Here is a 14558-nt window from a genome sequence, read left to right as displayed (position 1 = left end):
TGGTGGCCTCTGACACCCACTTGCTCAGGCCTGCCCACTGCCCCAGCCTCTCAGGGTCTCCCCCAGCCCGGCCAACCTGCCCGGCAGCAGTGCCACAGCCCCGCAGGAGCTCCGGAGGAGCCCCATCAAGAGGCACCTCGGAACCCTCAGCAATCCAGCCAGCAACACACGGGCAGGAGCACACGGATGGCGCTTCCTGCCTGGGCAGGGCTTGTGGCCACCTCCAGGCACCGCTCCCGCAGGGATCCCCGCAGCTCCGGCCCTGCCCACCCGCTCTGTGGGCGGCACAAAGGCTTCAGCAGAACCGCCAAAGGCCAAGGGGCCTCTGGCCATTTTCCCTGCAACATTGCACGCCTGGGCACCTGGCTGAGCCCAAGCAAAATTTCCCCCTCCTCCCCTATGCCCTGCACGCTCTGGGCAGCAAAAGAAAGATCCTGGGAGTCTGCCTATTATAATACATTCTATATTTACATACTAAAGGAAAACGACATGAAGAAAAGAGCAATTCTGAAGAAAAATAAAATCTCTGCTAACTCAGGTGGCCCCAGCAAAGACAGCCTCCTGGATCAGCCCTCCACAGAGCTCCAGCAGCTCAGCCAGCCAAGCCGCGACAGACGAGGCCGTGTCTGCCATGCCCTGCGCAGCTGATCCCGCAGCCTCTGGAACATTGGGATGGGAGCCTGCTCTACTGCCTTGAGGATGCACAATGTTTCAATTGCCAGGTGTCCGACGGTGAGGCTGATGTCATTTGCCATTTCTTCAAGGGCTGAAAGAGAGAGGATCAGAGCCACGGTCAGATCCTGGATCTGCGGGGAGCCGAGGAGAGGCCCCTGCCAGGGCCATCCCTGCCTGCTCTTGCCATGGTCAGGAGGGAGTAGGGACCAACGGGGTCAGCCCGAAGCTGCGGGCCACGAATCCCCCATGTGTCCCTGAAATCTCTGTGTGCTCTGCCCAGGCCAGCCCTGGTCCGCACAGGGACCAGAGCCCTCCGCAGCCGGGGCAGGGATGGCAGCTCCTCCCGCCAGCCCCCGCTGTCAGCCCGCTGCCCTCACTCACCATTGTAGACCAGCTGGAGCTCTGCCTGCTGCCCCCTCAAGCTCCGCCCGGCGATCCCTGTGAACACAGAGGCTGTCACGGCCCCAGCGGCACAGCTCCCTGCACAGCTCGCTGCCAGCCCTGTGGCCACACGCCCTGGTGGCCCGGCAGGGCTCAGCCCGGGCCCTTGCCGCACGCTGCCGCCCCAGGGCACGGCTGCCGGAGGGCGGCAGCAGCGCCGAGGCCAGGCGGGGCTCCACGGCGCCGGGCCCGGATGGCGCTGCCGGGGCAGCAGCCGGGGCTGGGGCCGAGCTGAGGCGGGGCGGGGAGGGAGCCCGGGCTCGTGGCTCACCCATGAACCTGACGGCCGCCTCTCGCAGGGGCTCCTGTGGGCTGTCCAGGTAGGGCAGGGCCCGGCGCAGGATCTCGGCCACTCGGCTCCTGTCCTCTTCCAGCTGCAGAGAGCGGCAGGAGGGAAGGGTTGGCGCGGGCTCGGCCCCTGGGCCGGGCGCTCCCTGCACCCTGCCCCGGCCTCCCCTGCCCGCACAGCCCTGAGGCCCGGCCAGCAGCCGCTGGCACCGGGCTCTGGAGGGGGCAGAGGGCCGGCTGCTGCCCGGGGAGCCGCGGGGCCGCCCTGCAGCCCCTCCGGGCCGGGGCTCCATCGGCACCCGGCTGGGGCCACGGGAGCCTGGAGAAGAGCCAGTGCGGCCTCTGGGTGCAGCACCGGGCAGGGGCACAGCTGCCAGCCCACACACCCAGCACTGCGCTCACGGGGCTTCTCCAGGCTGAGCCTGGGGCTTCCAGGCCATCCTTACTAGGCAGTTGGCGAAGATCCAGAATTTGTCCTTCTTCACCAGTCTCTCAAGATCCCTTCTCTTCAGGAACTCGGCCACACAAAGCAGCGTTTCCCGAGAAGCCTGGAGAGCAGCAGAGATACGGGGATGGCCCCACAGCCCAGGGCACAGGACCCACGTGCCTGTGCCAAGGCCTGAAGGAGGCTGCAGCCCGCCAGGGCAGGAGACAGCCGAGCCCCCTGCCAGGGGGACAGCAGCAGCCCACGAAGTCCTCACCTCTGCCACGCGCCGATTCTCATCATGGCAGTGGAAGAAGAGTGGCAGCAGGCTGTGGCGCACTTGTAACTTCAGGGCCTTGCTTTCCCTTCCCAGTGGAAGAGTCAGCAATGTTCTGAAGAGACAAATGGAGAGCAGCTGTACCTGGCTATTGTCCTGTATTAAGAGACAAAAAGAAGACCTCAGCATGGGCTGCGAGGGGGCTCAGCTGGGCGCATGCCTGCAAATCCACAGGGCACCAAGTGTCTGGGCAGTACCCAGTGGCCGTGGCTGGGGGCACAGAGCCTTACGAGGTCAAAGAGTAGCACAAGTGCCTCAGCCAGCTGCAGGGCGATGGGGCTGCCTATCCATCTGTCGCTGTCCAAGATTATAAAGCTGAGTACCATGACTGTTATCTTAACAATCTCTCCATCTGCATCCCGCAGGAGCTCCACAAGACTTTCAGTCAGGCTCCACATTGTTTTGGTCTGTGTAGAACACAAGTTTGTGAACGGCCACCCTGCTGCCACAGGGCCAAGAGGCCAAAGGCCTGTCCCGAAGCACTCGAGCAGCTGAAGTGGGAGGCAGGAGAGCTGGGAGCAGCTGCCCCAGTGCCCAAACTACAGCCAAGCCCAAGCGACGGTGTTCCCCAGCCCCATGCTGCCTGCACGGCTTCAGCCACTGCCCCCTTCTCACCGTCGAGGGATTGTCAGTGAGCTTGAGAAGGCCCTTGAGTGCCAGGCGACGCCTCTCCCTGCACTCGCTCTGCAGGTGCCTTGAGAAGATTTGCAGGACTCTGTCAGCCTCGCGTTCACTCAAGTCCAGGTGCTCGAGGACCTGAAAGGCACAGGGCAGTGACAGGGGACCCGGCCGGCAGGAGCCCAGAACCGCACAGGGCTGGGCCCAGGCAGCAGCACAGGGCGTGGACACCGTCCTGGCCGCTGTGGCTACGAGAGGGCAGAGAGCTGGGAGGCAGCTCAGCGAGGCAGCGCTGGCCAACAGGCTCACCTCCACAAGGAATGCCAGGGCGGGCAGATCCCAGCGTGGCTCCTGTGTGCTGAGCAGCTGGAGCAGATAGCGAAAGATCCGGGAACACGAGCGTATGGAGATGCAGGACATCTCCCTGTCAGGAGTAAAAGTCCATAAGATTGTGAGCCAGGGGAACAAACCTCTCCCAGGATTGACTCACAGTGGTCTGGTCTTTCCCCAGCATACAGCAAGGGGACCTGGGCCATTTGAGATTTGGCTCTTTGTGGGCACCCCCATTTCCCTGCTTTTTCCAGGCTGCTTGGCCATCCCTCAGTGACAAGGCCCTCTGGCCCACGACCACGGGGACTGTGTGGGGCACCCCAGGCGCAGAGCACAAATGTCACAGGCAGCGGGGAGAAGGGGGTCTCACCTGGCCAGCAGACCCACGGCATAGTGCTGGGTGTCAGCACAGAGCAGCGTGTCCCAGCCACACCTGCGTTCCATTGCCATCACCACATCCTTGTACTGCTCTAGGCACAGCAGGGACTTCAGGGTCCGCACGGCAAACCTGTGTGCAGAGCAAGGCCCGGGTCACACTGGGAGCAGTGGCTCCTGCCCTGTTGATGCGGCAGGGACAGGAGGACTGGAATGGAGCACCTGTTGGGGCTGGTGGCAAGGCCGTGTTGCTCCTGGCATCCCTTCCAGAAGGTATCAACCTCCTCTGGCGTCTCTTCTGTGCTGTAGAACACTTGGAAGAGCAGATGCACAAGTACACGGGAGGAGTGCACCTTCACGATGTGTGGGACACAGGGCTCCTGGAGGATCTTCCACATCACCACAGTTGCCTGCAAAGGACAAAGCCCCCCCGAGACCGCGCTCAGTGCCGAGGTGTCCGTGTGGCAGGGCCCGAGCGTGGCAGGGAGAGGCCCAGAGAAACACAGGGGCAGCAGCGGGACCGGTGGCCCTGCAGCTGCCCCTAGGCCAGGTTTCAGGCCAGCACCTGAGGCAGGGAGATGCAGTGGGGGAAGGAGGAAGGAGAGCTGCAGGAGAGGGGGCTTTGGGGCCAGCAAAGGCCACTGGCCAAAACTCACAGCTAGGGCAAAGACACCCGTTTTGTCCCCATCGGAGGTGCGCGTGCTGTGCTTCGGCCAGCTCCCCAGCACATCCAGGAGAATCCGCTGCGCCAGCTTCGCCGTCCTGGGCGAGGACATGATGGTCTTCCACATGGCCATGGCAGCTCTGCGGGGTTAGAGCTCTGTCTCAGGGGGTCTCAGGCACAGCACCGTGGCCTGGGTATCTCTAGGAGCCCGGGCTGACCGCCAGCTCTGCCTCTGCCCACTGCCCCTCGCCAGCAGCACCCAGGCAGCCCAGCCCTGTGGGGACAGGCCCCTGAGGAGCAGCGAGGGAGCATGGCAGCAGGCTCGGGGCTGACATGCCAGGGCTGGGAAAGGGAGCAGCCAGAGGGCCCTGGAACCCTTTGTTGGTCAGACACCTGGGATAAGCTGTACAGGGCGATGGGCTGGGGAGCCCTGAGCCCTCTGGGCAGGTGGGCCCCATACCTGTCACAGGACGGGGCCACACGCAGCAGTGTCATTACTGCGTCATTTGGCTGTGCTTCGGCGAGATGCAGCAGAGTCCTGTTCAGCCTGTGCTCAGCAGAATCATTGGCCATGAGCCACTGGTGGATGTATCTCACCATGGTGGGCACCTGGAGAAGGCACGGGGCGATGTGGAAAGCTGCCAGAGGAAGCGATGTTCCCAGTGTCCCCAGAGAAGTGCTTCCCTTCCCACCGCACTGCGATGGCCTCAAAGGCTCACAGGGACCAGCAGGTGTGGCTGGGGAAGCCATGTGACTCATGAGGGAGTTGAAGCATGGCCACAGGCTGCTTACTTGCTCTGGTCTGGAAACACCCTTCTCCAAAAGCAAATCCAGCAGGATGGCACTGGTCTCGTCTTCCTCCTCCCCCACCCAGGCCAGCTTGGGCACTCTCGGGGGTCTCTGCTCCATGTCAGTGACTGGATTTGTGGGTACTCGCAGGAGAGGTGCCTTGGAAAATCTCCAGGTTAGCAGCAGGTCCTGCAGCAGTCCTGGAATGCACCTTCCAGAGAGAAGCCTCAGGAAGGCTACAGGACAGCAAGCCCTGCGCTCTGGTCTCAAGGGCTCCTGCCACAATGACAGGAGACTCCTGTCAGGGATTGTGGTCTGGCCTCGAGGGCACTGGAGGCAGGGGTGGGAGATGCCTCAGAAAAGCTCTGGGGCACCAAGTGCCACACTGCCCTCAGGGGCACCTGCAGAATCGAAGCCTTGGAAGGCCACAGGTCACCAAGTCCTGTGGTCTGGCCTCGAGGTCAGCTGCAGGAACAACGCCTCAGAAAAGCTCCGGGTCGGACACGAACGAGCGCGCTGTGCGGGGGCTCCTCACGGCGCCGCTCTGTCCCGTCCTGTCCCGTCGCCTGCTCTGAGCACTGTGGCGTGCTCTTGTCACTGCCAGCTCCTATGTCACCACGTGTCACAAAGGACCCTTGGACAGCCAGTTCCCTTCCAATTCCACGGTGACCATGCTGCAGCGTGTCACAAAGGGCCCTTGGAAACACCGTCACCTGCCCTGGGGCTGCCCCCAGCCCACCCAAAGTGGCCCAGGTTGGAAGGAATCCCTGGCCCCAACGTCTCAGACAGCCCAACAGGATCTTTAGGAACGGCTCAGACCATCAGCAAACCCTGCCCTGCTCTGCAGGCTCAGGGCAGCAGAAGGAGCCCCCAGGGCTGCCGACGCAGCCGCGCTGGGAAGGGCACGGGGCCTTCCACGGAAGCTGCCCCGGCCTCCTTGGGACACATCCCGGCTGGTGGCCATCCTAAACCCATGGGTGTGACAGGGACAAGGAACGTGTGGGCCAGGGCACGAACTGGGCTGCTCTGAGCCCTGGGGCCTGGGGAGCGCTGACACCAGCAGGTGTGGCAGAGTCCCCGCCCAAGCAGACCTGCCACCCCCCGAGCCCTGGCAGCTCTGGTGCCCGTCTCCTGCCCCAGAGACCTGTGCCCGTGGGGGGCTTCTGTGCCAGAGGGAGCCAAAGCCCACGTGCATCAGGGGCTGTTGGCAGGAGCACCTGCAGCAAGTGCTGGCAACACTTGGGGTCTGGGAGAAGGCAGAAGCTGTTAGGCAGTCCTGAAATGCTTCTTTTCATGGAAGGGATTAGCAGTAGCACCACAACACCATCAGCTGCTGAATTTCCCTGGACGATTCGACTGTAGAGAGACACTGTCATGTATCAGTGTGATCTTCCTTCTGTTCTTCTGGGAAAAGCACTAGCCCAGTCTCTGATGTTCAGTCCTCCAGATGCTGCATGTCTGTCTGTGTCGTAGCTGATGCAAGACAAATATTTCCTCCAGACCCAAAGAGTCAAGCCTGAAAAGTCACAGGGTACATCTGGTTTTGTTTTTTTTTAAAGTTTTCTGGAGCCTGCTGATAATTTTCAAGGTTTTCTCCCTATCCCTAGGGCATATTCTCCAGAAGTTCTGCTGTTACATCCTTTTGCATTTAGTGAAAGTTACCTGCAGTGACCAGCTGATCAAAGTCCTGGGAGAACTTGAACTCCTGGGTGAAGCTGGGCAAAACATGTATCTCCCTGATCTGAAGCCATTAAGTGCCAAATTGCCACTGTCCTCCAGAGCCCTGGCTAGCTCTGCGATGCCCCTGGGCCAGTGGCGAGAGTGGGCAACTGGCCAGGCTGGGGTTTTGCCTGGGCCAGGACCTCTGAGCCAGATGCTCAGCAGTAGAGACCCGTGGAGGAGTGACAAGGACTGGGCAAAGGAGGCAGAGGACGCTCTTCTGCAGTGCAAGGTCCAGCAAATTTACTGGGAGAAGGGAGAGGAAGGTATGCAGGGGAGGGATGACAAAGGGGAGCACAAGCGAAAAAGAGCCCCGAGCACACCTGTGCCCCGGATTTTAAATCTTTCAAAACTGGCGGTGGACACCATACAGCAACCAGTGAGGAACTTCTAGGGTCTGGTTTCTGGGACTAAAACAAATCAGAGCATGGGAGGAGAGAGGATCTGGCCGAGGATTGGATTTGAGCAGGAGGGACAGGGAACCTTCTGGAACAAAGGGTAGGGGTTGGGCTGACGGACAGGGCGAAGGGGCCAGGTTGCCTTGCAGGCAGGGAAGGGTCTGGCAAGTAGGGAGGGGATTCTTTGAGGGACAGCTAGGTAGGAGGGCATAACACAGGGGAGAAACCAACTGTAATAACTCGGGGGACACTGGAACATACCACAAGATAACAGAACATTTGACTTAATAAACTAACACACCGCAACACCAAGTACTGTCCCAGCGTCATACTCTGTCCCCCGTAAGTGTGCTGATGCCATTTAAAAGGGGTTGCCAATGAAAACAACTTCTAACATTTTTGTAATTTCTGCATAAGCGTTCAAATCCTTGACCAGGAAAATCACATGTCAGAATTTCTGGGATTCTTAAATACCAAAGCTGTCATTTGCACCCTGCATTTTAGAGTCTCTGAACAGTCACACAAGGGTTTTGTTTTAAACACAACAGAAAAAGCCCCTGGTGCTTAGCTATAGCTTTACATCAGCATATACTCCTGATTATTCCTTTAGGCAGGAACAGCAAACCCAAGAATGAGCCAAGCAGGTGATTCTTGTGTTCTCATGTCCTGCACAGCACTAACTGGGAATTCAAGAATGGATTCTGGGGCCTCAGGGTGCACAGGAAGCCACAAAGACTTGGGATGCTGCAATGGACCAGCCGGGTGCCTGCGCCTGGGCCGCACATGGCTGAGCTCCATTGGGATGATCTAGCAAAGGCCGAATGGACATCCCATGGCCCGCTGGAGACTGCTATTCCAAGTCCTGTGAGCCACAAAATTCAGCTGCAACCAGCCGATTTTTTCATGTTAGCTTGAAATCCAGAAGAGAAAAGGTAAACATGGAAAAGTGTTCTTCCAATCCTAGTGACAGCTGCGCCTGCACAGCACCTGTGGCCGTGGCAGGGCGGTGGGAACTGGATGATCTTTCTGATACTTTGCAGCACAAAGGGCTGTGGCATTCTGTGATTCCCCAAGTGGGGAGCAAAACTGAGCCATAGAAGACCCAGCTTTTCTCCGGCGCCTCCTTTGTTCTTTGTTGCAAGCACGTCCAGGATTTAGTTTCAGAGCTGACACATGTGTCTTTACGGTGCCTGCATGAGGGAGAGGGAGGGCAGCTGCAGCGCAGGGCTTGTGCCCCATCAGAGTCTCTCTCTCACCATGGCACCAATGCCGCTGCCTCGGGACGTCCGCCTGTGGAAGGTGGTGACTCTGCCCTCAAGCACGGCCATGGAAGCCAAGCGTTGCTGTGAGGCTGGCAAGTCAAGAGAAAGCCATTGTGGTGAAGGCTGATGGAGCCTTTTGCCAAAGCACGGGCAATTGCGCCCACAGTCTCCCCCCGTCTGGCATCCCGGCGGGTGCGGGAGCCTCGTTGAGCAGGTGCCGGCGTTCAGGGTGCTGCTGTGCCTGAGCACGCTCCGGTGCTGTTCCTGTGGGGTCCAGAGGCGCCGGGGAAGCAGCGCCTCCGCAGCCCTGCCCAGTGAGACACGGCCGCCTTCCCCATGGTGACAGCAGCTCTGCGGCCCCAGAGCTCTGTGTCAGGGGGGCCTCGGTCACAGCACCGTGGCCTGGGCAGCCGCAAGAGCCGGGGCCGGCCGCCAGCCCTGCCTCTGCCCCCTGCCCCTCATTGGCAGCAGCCAGTGGCCATGCCCAGGCAACCGCCCCCTGCCCTCCATGTCCCCAGCCAGCTCAGCCTGGGCACCTTGGGGTGTCCCCTCCCTCCTGCTGGGGTGGTGTCCCAGCATCGAGGGCTTCTGCCGCAGGCCTGGGAGATGATCTGGGGAAGCGCCAGAGCAGCCGGGTGCTGGGAACAAGGCGGCTGCCTGGGGGCCGCTGGTGGCCTCTGACACCCACTTGCTCAGGCCTGCCCACTGCCCCAGCCTCTCAGGGTCTCCCCCAGCCCGGCCAACCTGCCCGGCAGCAGCGCCACAGCCCCGCAGGAGCTCCGGAGGAGCCCCATCAAGAGGCACCTCGGAACCCTCAGCAATCCAGCCAGCAACACACGGGCAGGAGCACACGGATGGCGCTTCCTGCCTGGGCAGGGCTTGTGGCCACCTCCAGGCACCGCTCCCGCAGGGATCCCCGCAGCTCCGGCCCTGCCCACCCGCTCTGTGGGCGGCACAAAGGCTTCAGCAGAACCGCCAAAGGCCAAGGGGCCTCTGGCCATTTTCCCTGCAACATTGCACGCCTGGGCACCTGGCTGAGCCCAAGCAAAATTTCCCCCTCCTCCCCTATGCCCTGCACGCTCTGGGCAGCAAAAGAAAGATCCTGGGAGTCTGCCTATTATAATACATTCTATATTTACATACTAAAGGAAAACGACATGAAGAAAAGAGCAATTCTGAAGAAAAATAAAATCTCTGCTAACTCAGGTGGCCCCAGCAAAGACAGCCTCCTGGATCAGCCCTCCACAGAGCTCCAGCAGCTCAGCCAGCCAAGCCGCGACAGACGAGGCCGTGTCTGCCATGCCCTGCGCAGCTGATCCCGCAGCCTCTGGAACATTGGGATGGGAGCCTGCTCTACTGCCTTGAGGATGCACAATGTTTCAATTGCCAGGTGTCCGACGGTGAGGCTGATGTCATTTGCCATTTCTTCAAGGGCTGAAAGAGAGAGGATCAGAGCCACGGTCAGATCCTGGATCTGCGGGGAGCTGAGGAGAGGCCCCTGCCAGGGCCATCCCTGCCTGCTCTTGCCATGGTCAGGAGGGAGTAGGGACCAACGGGGTCAGCCCGAAGCTGCGGGCCACGAATCCCCCATGTGTCCCTGAAATCTCTGTGTGCTCTGCCCAGGCCAGCCCTGGTCCGCACAGGGACCAGAGCCCTCCGCAGCCGGGGCAGGGATGGCAGCTCCTCCCGCCAGCCCCCGCTGTCAGCCCGCTGCCCTCACTCACCATTGTAGATCAGCTGGAGCTCTGCCTGCTGCCCCCTCAAGCTCCGCCCGGCGATCCCTGTGAACACAGAGGCTGTCACGGCCCCAGCGGCACAGCTCCCTGCCAGCGGCGCTGCCAGCCCTGTGGCCACACGCCCTGGTGGCCCGGCAGGGCTCAGCCCGGGCCCTTGCCGCACGCTGCCGCCCCAGGGCACGGCTGCCGGAGGGCGGCAGCAGCGCCGAGGCCAGGCGGGGCTCCACGGCGCCGGGCCCGGATGGCGCTGCCGGGGCAGCAGCCGGGGCTGGGGCCGAGCTGCGGCGGGGCGGGGAGGGAGCCCGGGCTCGTGGCTCACCCATGAACCTGACGGCCGCCTCTCGCAGGGGCTCCTGTGGGCTGTCCAGGTAGGGCAGGGCCCGGCGCAGGATCTCGGCCACTCGGCTCCTGTCCTCTTCCAGCTGCAGAGAGCGGCAGGAGGGAAGGGTTGGCGCGGGCTCGGCCCCTGGGCCGGGCGCTCCCTGCGCCCTGCCCCAGCCTCCCCTGCCCGCACAGCTCCGAGGCCCGGCCAGCAGCCGCTGGCACCGGGCTCTGGAGGGGGCAGAGGGCCGGCTGCTGCCCGGGGAGCCACGGGGCCGCCCCACAGCCCCGCCGGGCCGGGGCTCCATCGGCACCCGGCTGGGGCCACGGGAGCCTGGAGAAGAGCCAGTGCGGCCTCTGGGTGCAGCACCGGGCAGGGGCACAGCTGCCAGCCCACACACCGAGCACCGCGCTCAGGGGGCTTCTCCAGGCTGAGCCTGGGGCTTCCAGGCCATCCTTACTAGGCAGTTGGCGAAGATCCAGAATTTGTCCTTCTTCACCAGTCTCTCAAGATCCCTTCTCTTCAGGAACTCGGCCACACAAAGCAGCGTTTCCCGAGAAGCCTGGAGAGCAGCAGAGATACGGGGATGGCCCCACAGCCCAGGGCACAGGACCCACGTGCCTGTGCCAAGGCCTGAAGGAGGCTGCAGCCCGCCAGGGCAGGAGACAGCCGAGCCCCCTGCCAGGGGGACAGCAGCAGCCCACGAAGTCCTCACCTCTGCCACGCGCCGATTCTCATCATGGCAGTGGAAGAAGAGTGGCAGCAGGCTGTGGCGCACTTGTAACTTCAGGGCCTTGCTTTCCCTTCCCAGTGGAAGATTCAGCAATGTTCTGAAGAGACAAATGGAGAGCAGCTGTACCTGGCTATTGTCCTGTATTAAGAGACAAAAAGAAGACCTCAGCATGGGCTGCGAGGGGGCTCAGCTGGGCGCGTGCCTGCAAATCCACAGGGCACCAAGTGTCTGGGCAGTACCCAGTGGCCGTGGCTGGGGGCACAGAGCCTTACGAGGTCAAAGAGTAGCACAAGTGCCTCAGCCAGCTGCAGGGCGATGGGGCTGCCTATCCATCTGTCGCTGTCCAAGATTATAAAGCTGAGTACCATGACTGTTATCTTAACAATCTCTCCATCTGCATCCCGCAGGAGCTCCACAAGACTTTCAGTCAGGCTCCACATTGTTTTGGTCTGTGTAGAACACAAGTTTGTGAACGGCCACCCTGCTGCCACAGGGCCAAGAGGCCAAAGGCCTGTCCCGAAGCACTCGAGCAGCTGAAGTGGGAGGCAGGAGAGCTGGGAGCAGCTGCCCCAGTGCCCAAACTACAGCCAAGCCCAAGCGACGGTGTTCCCCAGCCCCATGCTGCCTGCACGGCTTCAGCCACTGCCCCCTTCTCACCGTCGAGGGATTGTCAGTGAGCTTGAGAAGGCCCTTGAGTGCCAGGCGACGCCTCTCCCTGCACTCGCTCTGCAGGTGCCTTGAGAAGATTTGCAGGACTCTGTCAGCCTCGCGTTCACTCAAGTCCAGGTGCTCGAGGACCTGAAAGGCATGGGGCAGTGACAGGGGACGCGGCCGGCAGGAGCCCAGAACCGCACAGGGCTGGGCCCAGGCAGCAGCACAGGGCGTGGACACCGTCCTGGCCGCTGTGGCTACGAGAGGGCAGAGAGCTGGGAGGCAGCTCAGCGAGGCAGCGCTGGCCAACAGGCTCACCTCCACAAGGAATGCCAGGGCGGGCAGATCCCAGCGTGGCTCCTGTGTGCTGAGCAGCTGGAGCAGATAGCGAAAGATCCGGGAACACGAGCGTATGGAGATGCAGGACATCTCCCTGTCAGGAGTAAAAGTCCATAAGATTGTGAGCCAGGGGAACAAACCTCTCCCAGGATTGACTCACAGTGGTCTGGTCTTTCCCCAGCATACAGCAAGGGGACCTGGGCCATTTGAGATTTGGCTCTTTGTGGGCACCCCCCTTTCCCTGCTTTTTCCAGGCTGCTTGGCCATCCCTCAGTGACAAGGCCCTCTGGCCCACGACCACGGGGACTGTGTGGGGCCCCCCAGGGGCAGAGCACACATGTCAGAGGCAGCGGGGAGAAGGGGGTCTCACCTGGCCAGCAGACCCACGGCATAGTGCTGGGTGTCAGCACAGAGCAGCGTGTCCCAGCCACACCTGCGTTCCATTGCCATCACCACATCCTTGTACTGCTCTAGGCACAGCAGGGACTTCAGGGTCCGCAAGGCAAACCTGTGTGCAGAGCAAGGCCCGGGTCACACTGGGAGCAGTGGCTCCTGCCCTGTTGATGCGGCAGGGACAGGAGGACTGGAATGGAGCACCTGTTGGGGCTGGTGGCAAGGCCGTGTTGCTCCTGGCATCCCTTCCAGAAGGTATCAACCTCCTCTGGCGTCTCTTCTGTGCTGTAGAACACTTGGAAGAGCAGATGCACAAGTACACGGGAGGAGTGCACCTTCACGATGTGTGGGACACAGGGCTCCTGGAGGATCTTCCACATCACCACAGTTGCCTGCAAAGGACAAAGCCCCCCCGAGACCGCGCTCAGTGCCGAGGTGTCCGTGTGGCAGGGCCCGAGCGTGGCAGGGAGAGGCCCAGAGAAACACAGGGGCAGCAGCGGGACCGGTGGCCCTGCAGCTGCCCCTAGGCCAGGTTTCAGGCCAGCACCTGAGGCAGGGAGATGCAGTGGGGGAAGGAGGAAGGAGAGCTGCAGGAGAGGCGGCTTTGGGGCCAGCAAAGGCCACTGGCCAAAACTCACAGCTAGGGCAAAGACACCCGTTTTGTCCCCATCGGAGGTGCACGTGCTGTGCTTTGGCCAGCTCCCCAGCACATCCAGGAGAATCCGCTGCGCCAGCTTCGCGGTCCTGGGCGAGGACATGATGGTCTTCCACATGGCCATGGCAGCTCTGCGGGGTTAGAGCTCTGTCTCAGGGGGTCTCAGGCACAGCACCGTGGCCTGGGTATCTCTAGGGGCCCGGGCTGACCGCCAGCTCTGCCTCTGCCCACTGCCCCTCGCCAGCAGCACCCAGGCAGCCCAGCCCTGTGGGGACAGGCCCCTGAGGAGCAGCGAGGGAGCATGGCAGCAGGCTCGGGGCTGACATGCCAGGGCTGGGAAAGGGAGCAGCCAGAGGGCCCTGGAACCCTTTGTTGGTCAGACACCTGGGATAAGCTGTACAGGGCGATGGGCTGGGGAGCCCTGAGCCTTCTGGGCAGGTGGGCCCCATACCTGTCACAGGACGGGGCCACACGCAGGAGTGTCATTACTGCGTCATTTGGCTGTGCTTCGGCGAGATGCAGCAGAGTCCTGTTCAGCCTGTGCTCAGCAGAATCATTGGCCATGAGCCACTGGTGGATGTATCTCACCATGGCGGGCACCTGGAGAAGGCACGGGGCGATGTGGAAAGCTGCCAGAGGGAGCGATGTTCCCAGTGTCCCCAGAGAAGTGCTTCCCTTCCCACCGCACTGCGATGGCCTCAAAGGCTCACAGGGACCAGCAGGTGTGGCTGGGGAAGCCATGTGACTCATGAGGGAATTGAAGCATAGCCACAGGCTGCTTACTTGCTCTGGTCTGGAAACACCCTTCTCCAAAAGCAAATCCAGCAGGATGGCACTGGTCTCGTCTTCCTCCTCCCCCACCCAGGCCAGCTTGGGCACTCTCGGGGGTCTCTGCTCCATGTCAGTGACTGGATTTGTGGGTACTCGCAGGAGAGGTGCCTTGGAAAATCTCCAGGTTAGCAGCAGGTCCTGCAGCAGTCCTGGAATGCACCTTCCAGAGAGAAGCCTCAGGAAGGCTACAGGACAGCAAGCCCTGCGCTCTGGTCTCAAGGGCTCCTGCCACAATGACAGGAGACTCCTGTCAGGGATTGTGGTCTGGCCTCGAGGGCACTGGAGGCAGGGGTGGGAGATGCCTCAGAAAAGCTCTGGGGCACCAAGTGCCACACTGCCCTCAGGGGCACCTGCAGAATCGAAGCCTTGGAAGGCCACAGGTCACCAAGTCCTGTGGTCTGGCCTCGAGGTCAGCTGCAGGAACAACGCCTCAGAAAAGCTCCGGGTCGGACACGAACGAGCGCGCTGTGCGGGGGCTCCTCACGGCGCCGCTCTGTCCCGTCCTGTCCCGTCGCCTGCTCTGAGCACTGTGGCGTGCTCTTGTCACTGCCAGCTCCTATGTCACCACGTGTCACAAA

At 61.8% G+C, this 14558-nt stretch overlaps 2 protein-coding genes across 2 annotated transcripts; both read right to left on the bottom strand.

Annotated features, from left to right (window-relative positions):
* Positions 1-2287: 2287 nt before the first annotated feature.
* LOC137467821 (uncharacterized) lies at positions 2288-5061 on the bottom strand. The gene is made up of 7 exons (XM_068179238.1): positions 4945-5061; positions 4613-4761; positions 3711-4292; positions 3484-3621; positions 3093-3207; positions 2781-2921; positions 2288-2572 (listed from the first exon to the last, which is right to left on the bottom strand). The coding sequence occupies exons 1-7, from the start codon at positions 5059-5061 to the stop codon at positions 2288-2290; spliced, it is 1527 nt and encodes a 508-aa protein (XP_068035339.1).
* Positions 5062-11241: 6180 nt separating this feature from the next.
* Positions 11242-13797, bottom strand: LOC137467820 (maestro heat-like repeat-containing protein family member 7). Its single transcript, XM_068179237.1, has 8 exons — positions 13601-13797; positions 13133-13280; positions 12699-12886; positions 12472-12609; positions 12081-12195; positions 11769-11909; positions 11384-11560; positions 11242-11313 (listed from the first exon to the last, which is right to left on the bottom strand). Exons 1-8 carry the CDS (start codon positions 13738-13740, stop codon positions 11242-11244), a joined length of 1119 nt encoding a protein of 372 aa, XP_068035338.1. The 5' UTR covers positions 13741-13797.
* Between the last annotated feature and the right edge of the window lie 761 nt (positions 13798-14558).

This window comes from Anomalospiza imberbis, unplaced genomic scaffold (assembly GCF_031753505.1).
Source record: "Anomalospiza imberbis isolate Cuckoo-Finch-1a 21T00152 unplaced genomic scaffold, ASM3175350v1 scaffold_801, whole genome shotgun sequence".
NCBI classification, from domain to species: Eukaryota; Metazoa; Chordata; class Aves; order Passeriformes; family Viduidae; genus Anomalospiza; species Anomalospiza imberbis.
The sequence above is the reverse complement of the archived record's forward strand: the minus strand, read 5'-3'. Positions and strand labels throughout refer to the sequence as shown.

Coding starts and splice junctions, on each gene's coding strand:
- LOC137467821 (XM_068179238.1), bottom strand. CDS start 5,061: ATGGAGCAGAGACCCCCGAGAGTGCCCAAGCTGGCCTGGGTGGGGGAG. Junction 4,762..4,944: donor GTGTTTCCAGACCAGAGCAA/GTAAGCAGCCTG, acceptor TGCCTTCTCCAG/GTGCCCACCATGGTGAGATA. Junction 2,922..3,092: donor CCCTGGCATTCCTTGTGGAG/GTGAGCCTGTTG, acceptor TGTGCCTTTCAG/GTCCTCGAGCACCTGGACTT.
- LOC137467820 (XM_068179237.1), bottom strand. CDS start 13,740: ATGGTGAGATACATCCACCAGTGGCTCATGGCCAATGATTCTGCTGAG. Junction 11,561..11,768: donor TCACTGACAATCCCTCGACG/GTGAGAAGGGGG, acceptor TGTTCTACACAG/ACCAAAACAATGTGGAGCCT. Junction 11,314..11,383: donor TTGTGCTACTCTTTGACCTC/GTAAGGCTCTGT, acceptor GTGGATTTGCAG/GCACGCGCCCAGCTGAGCCC.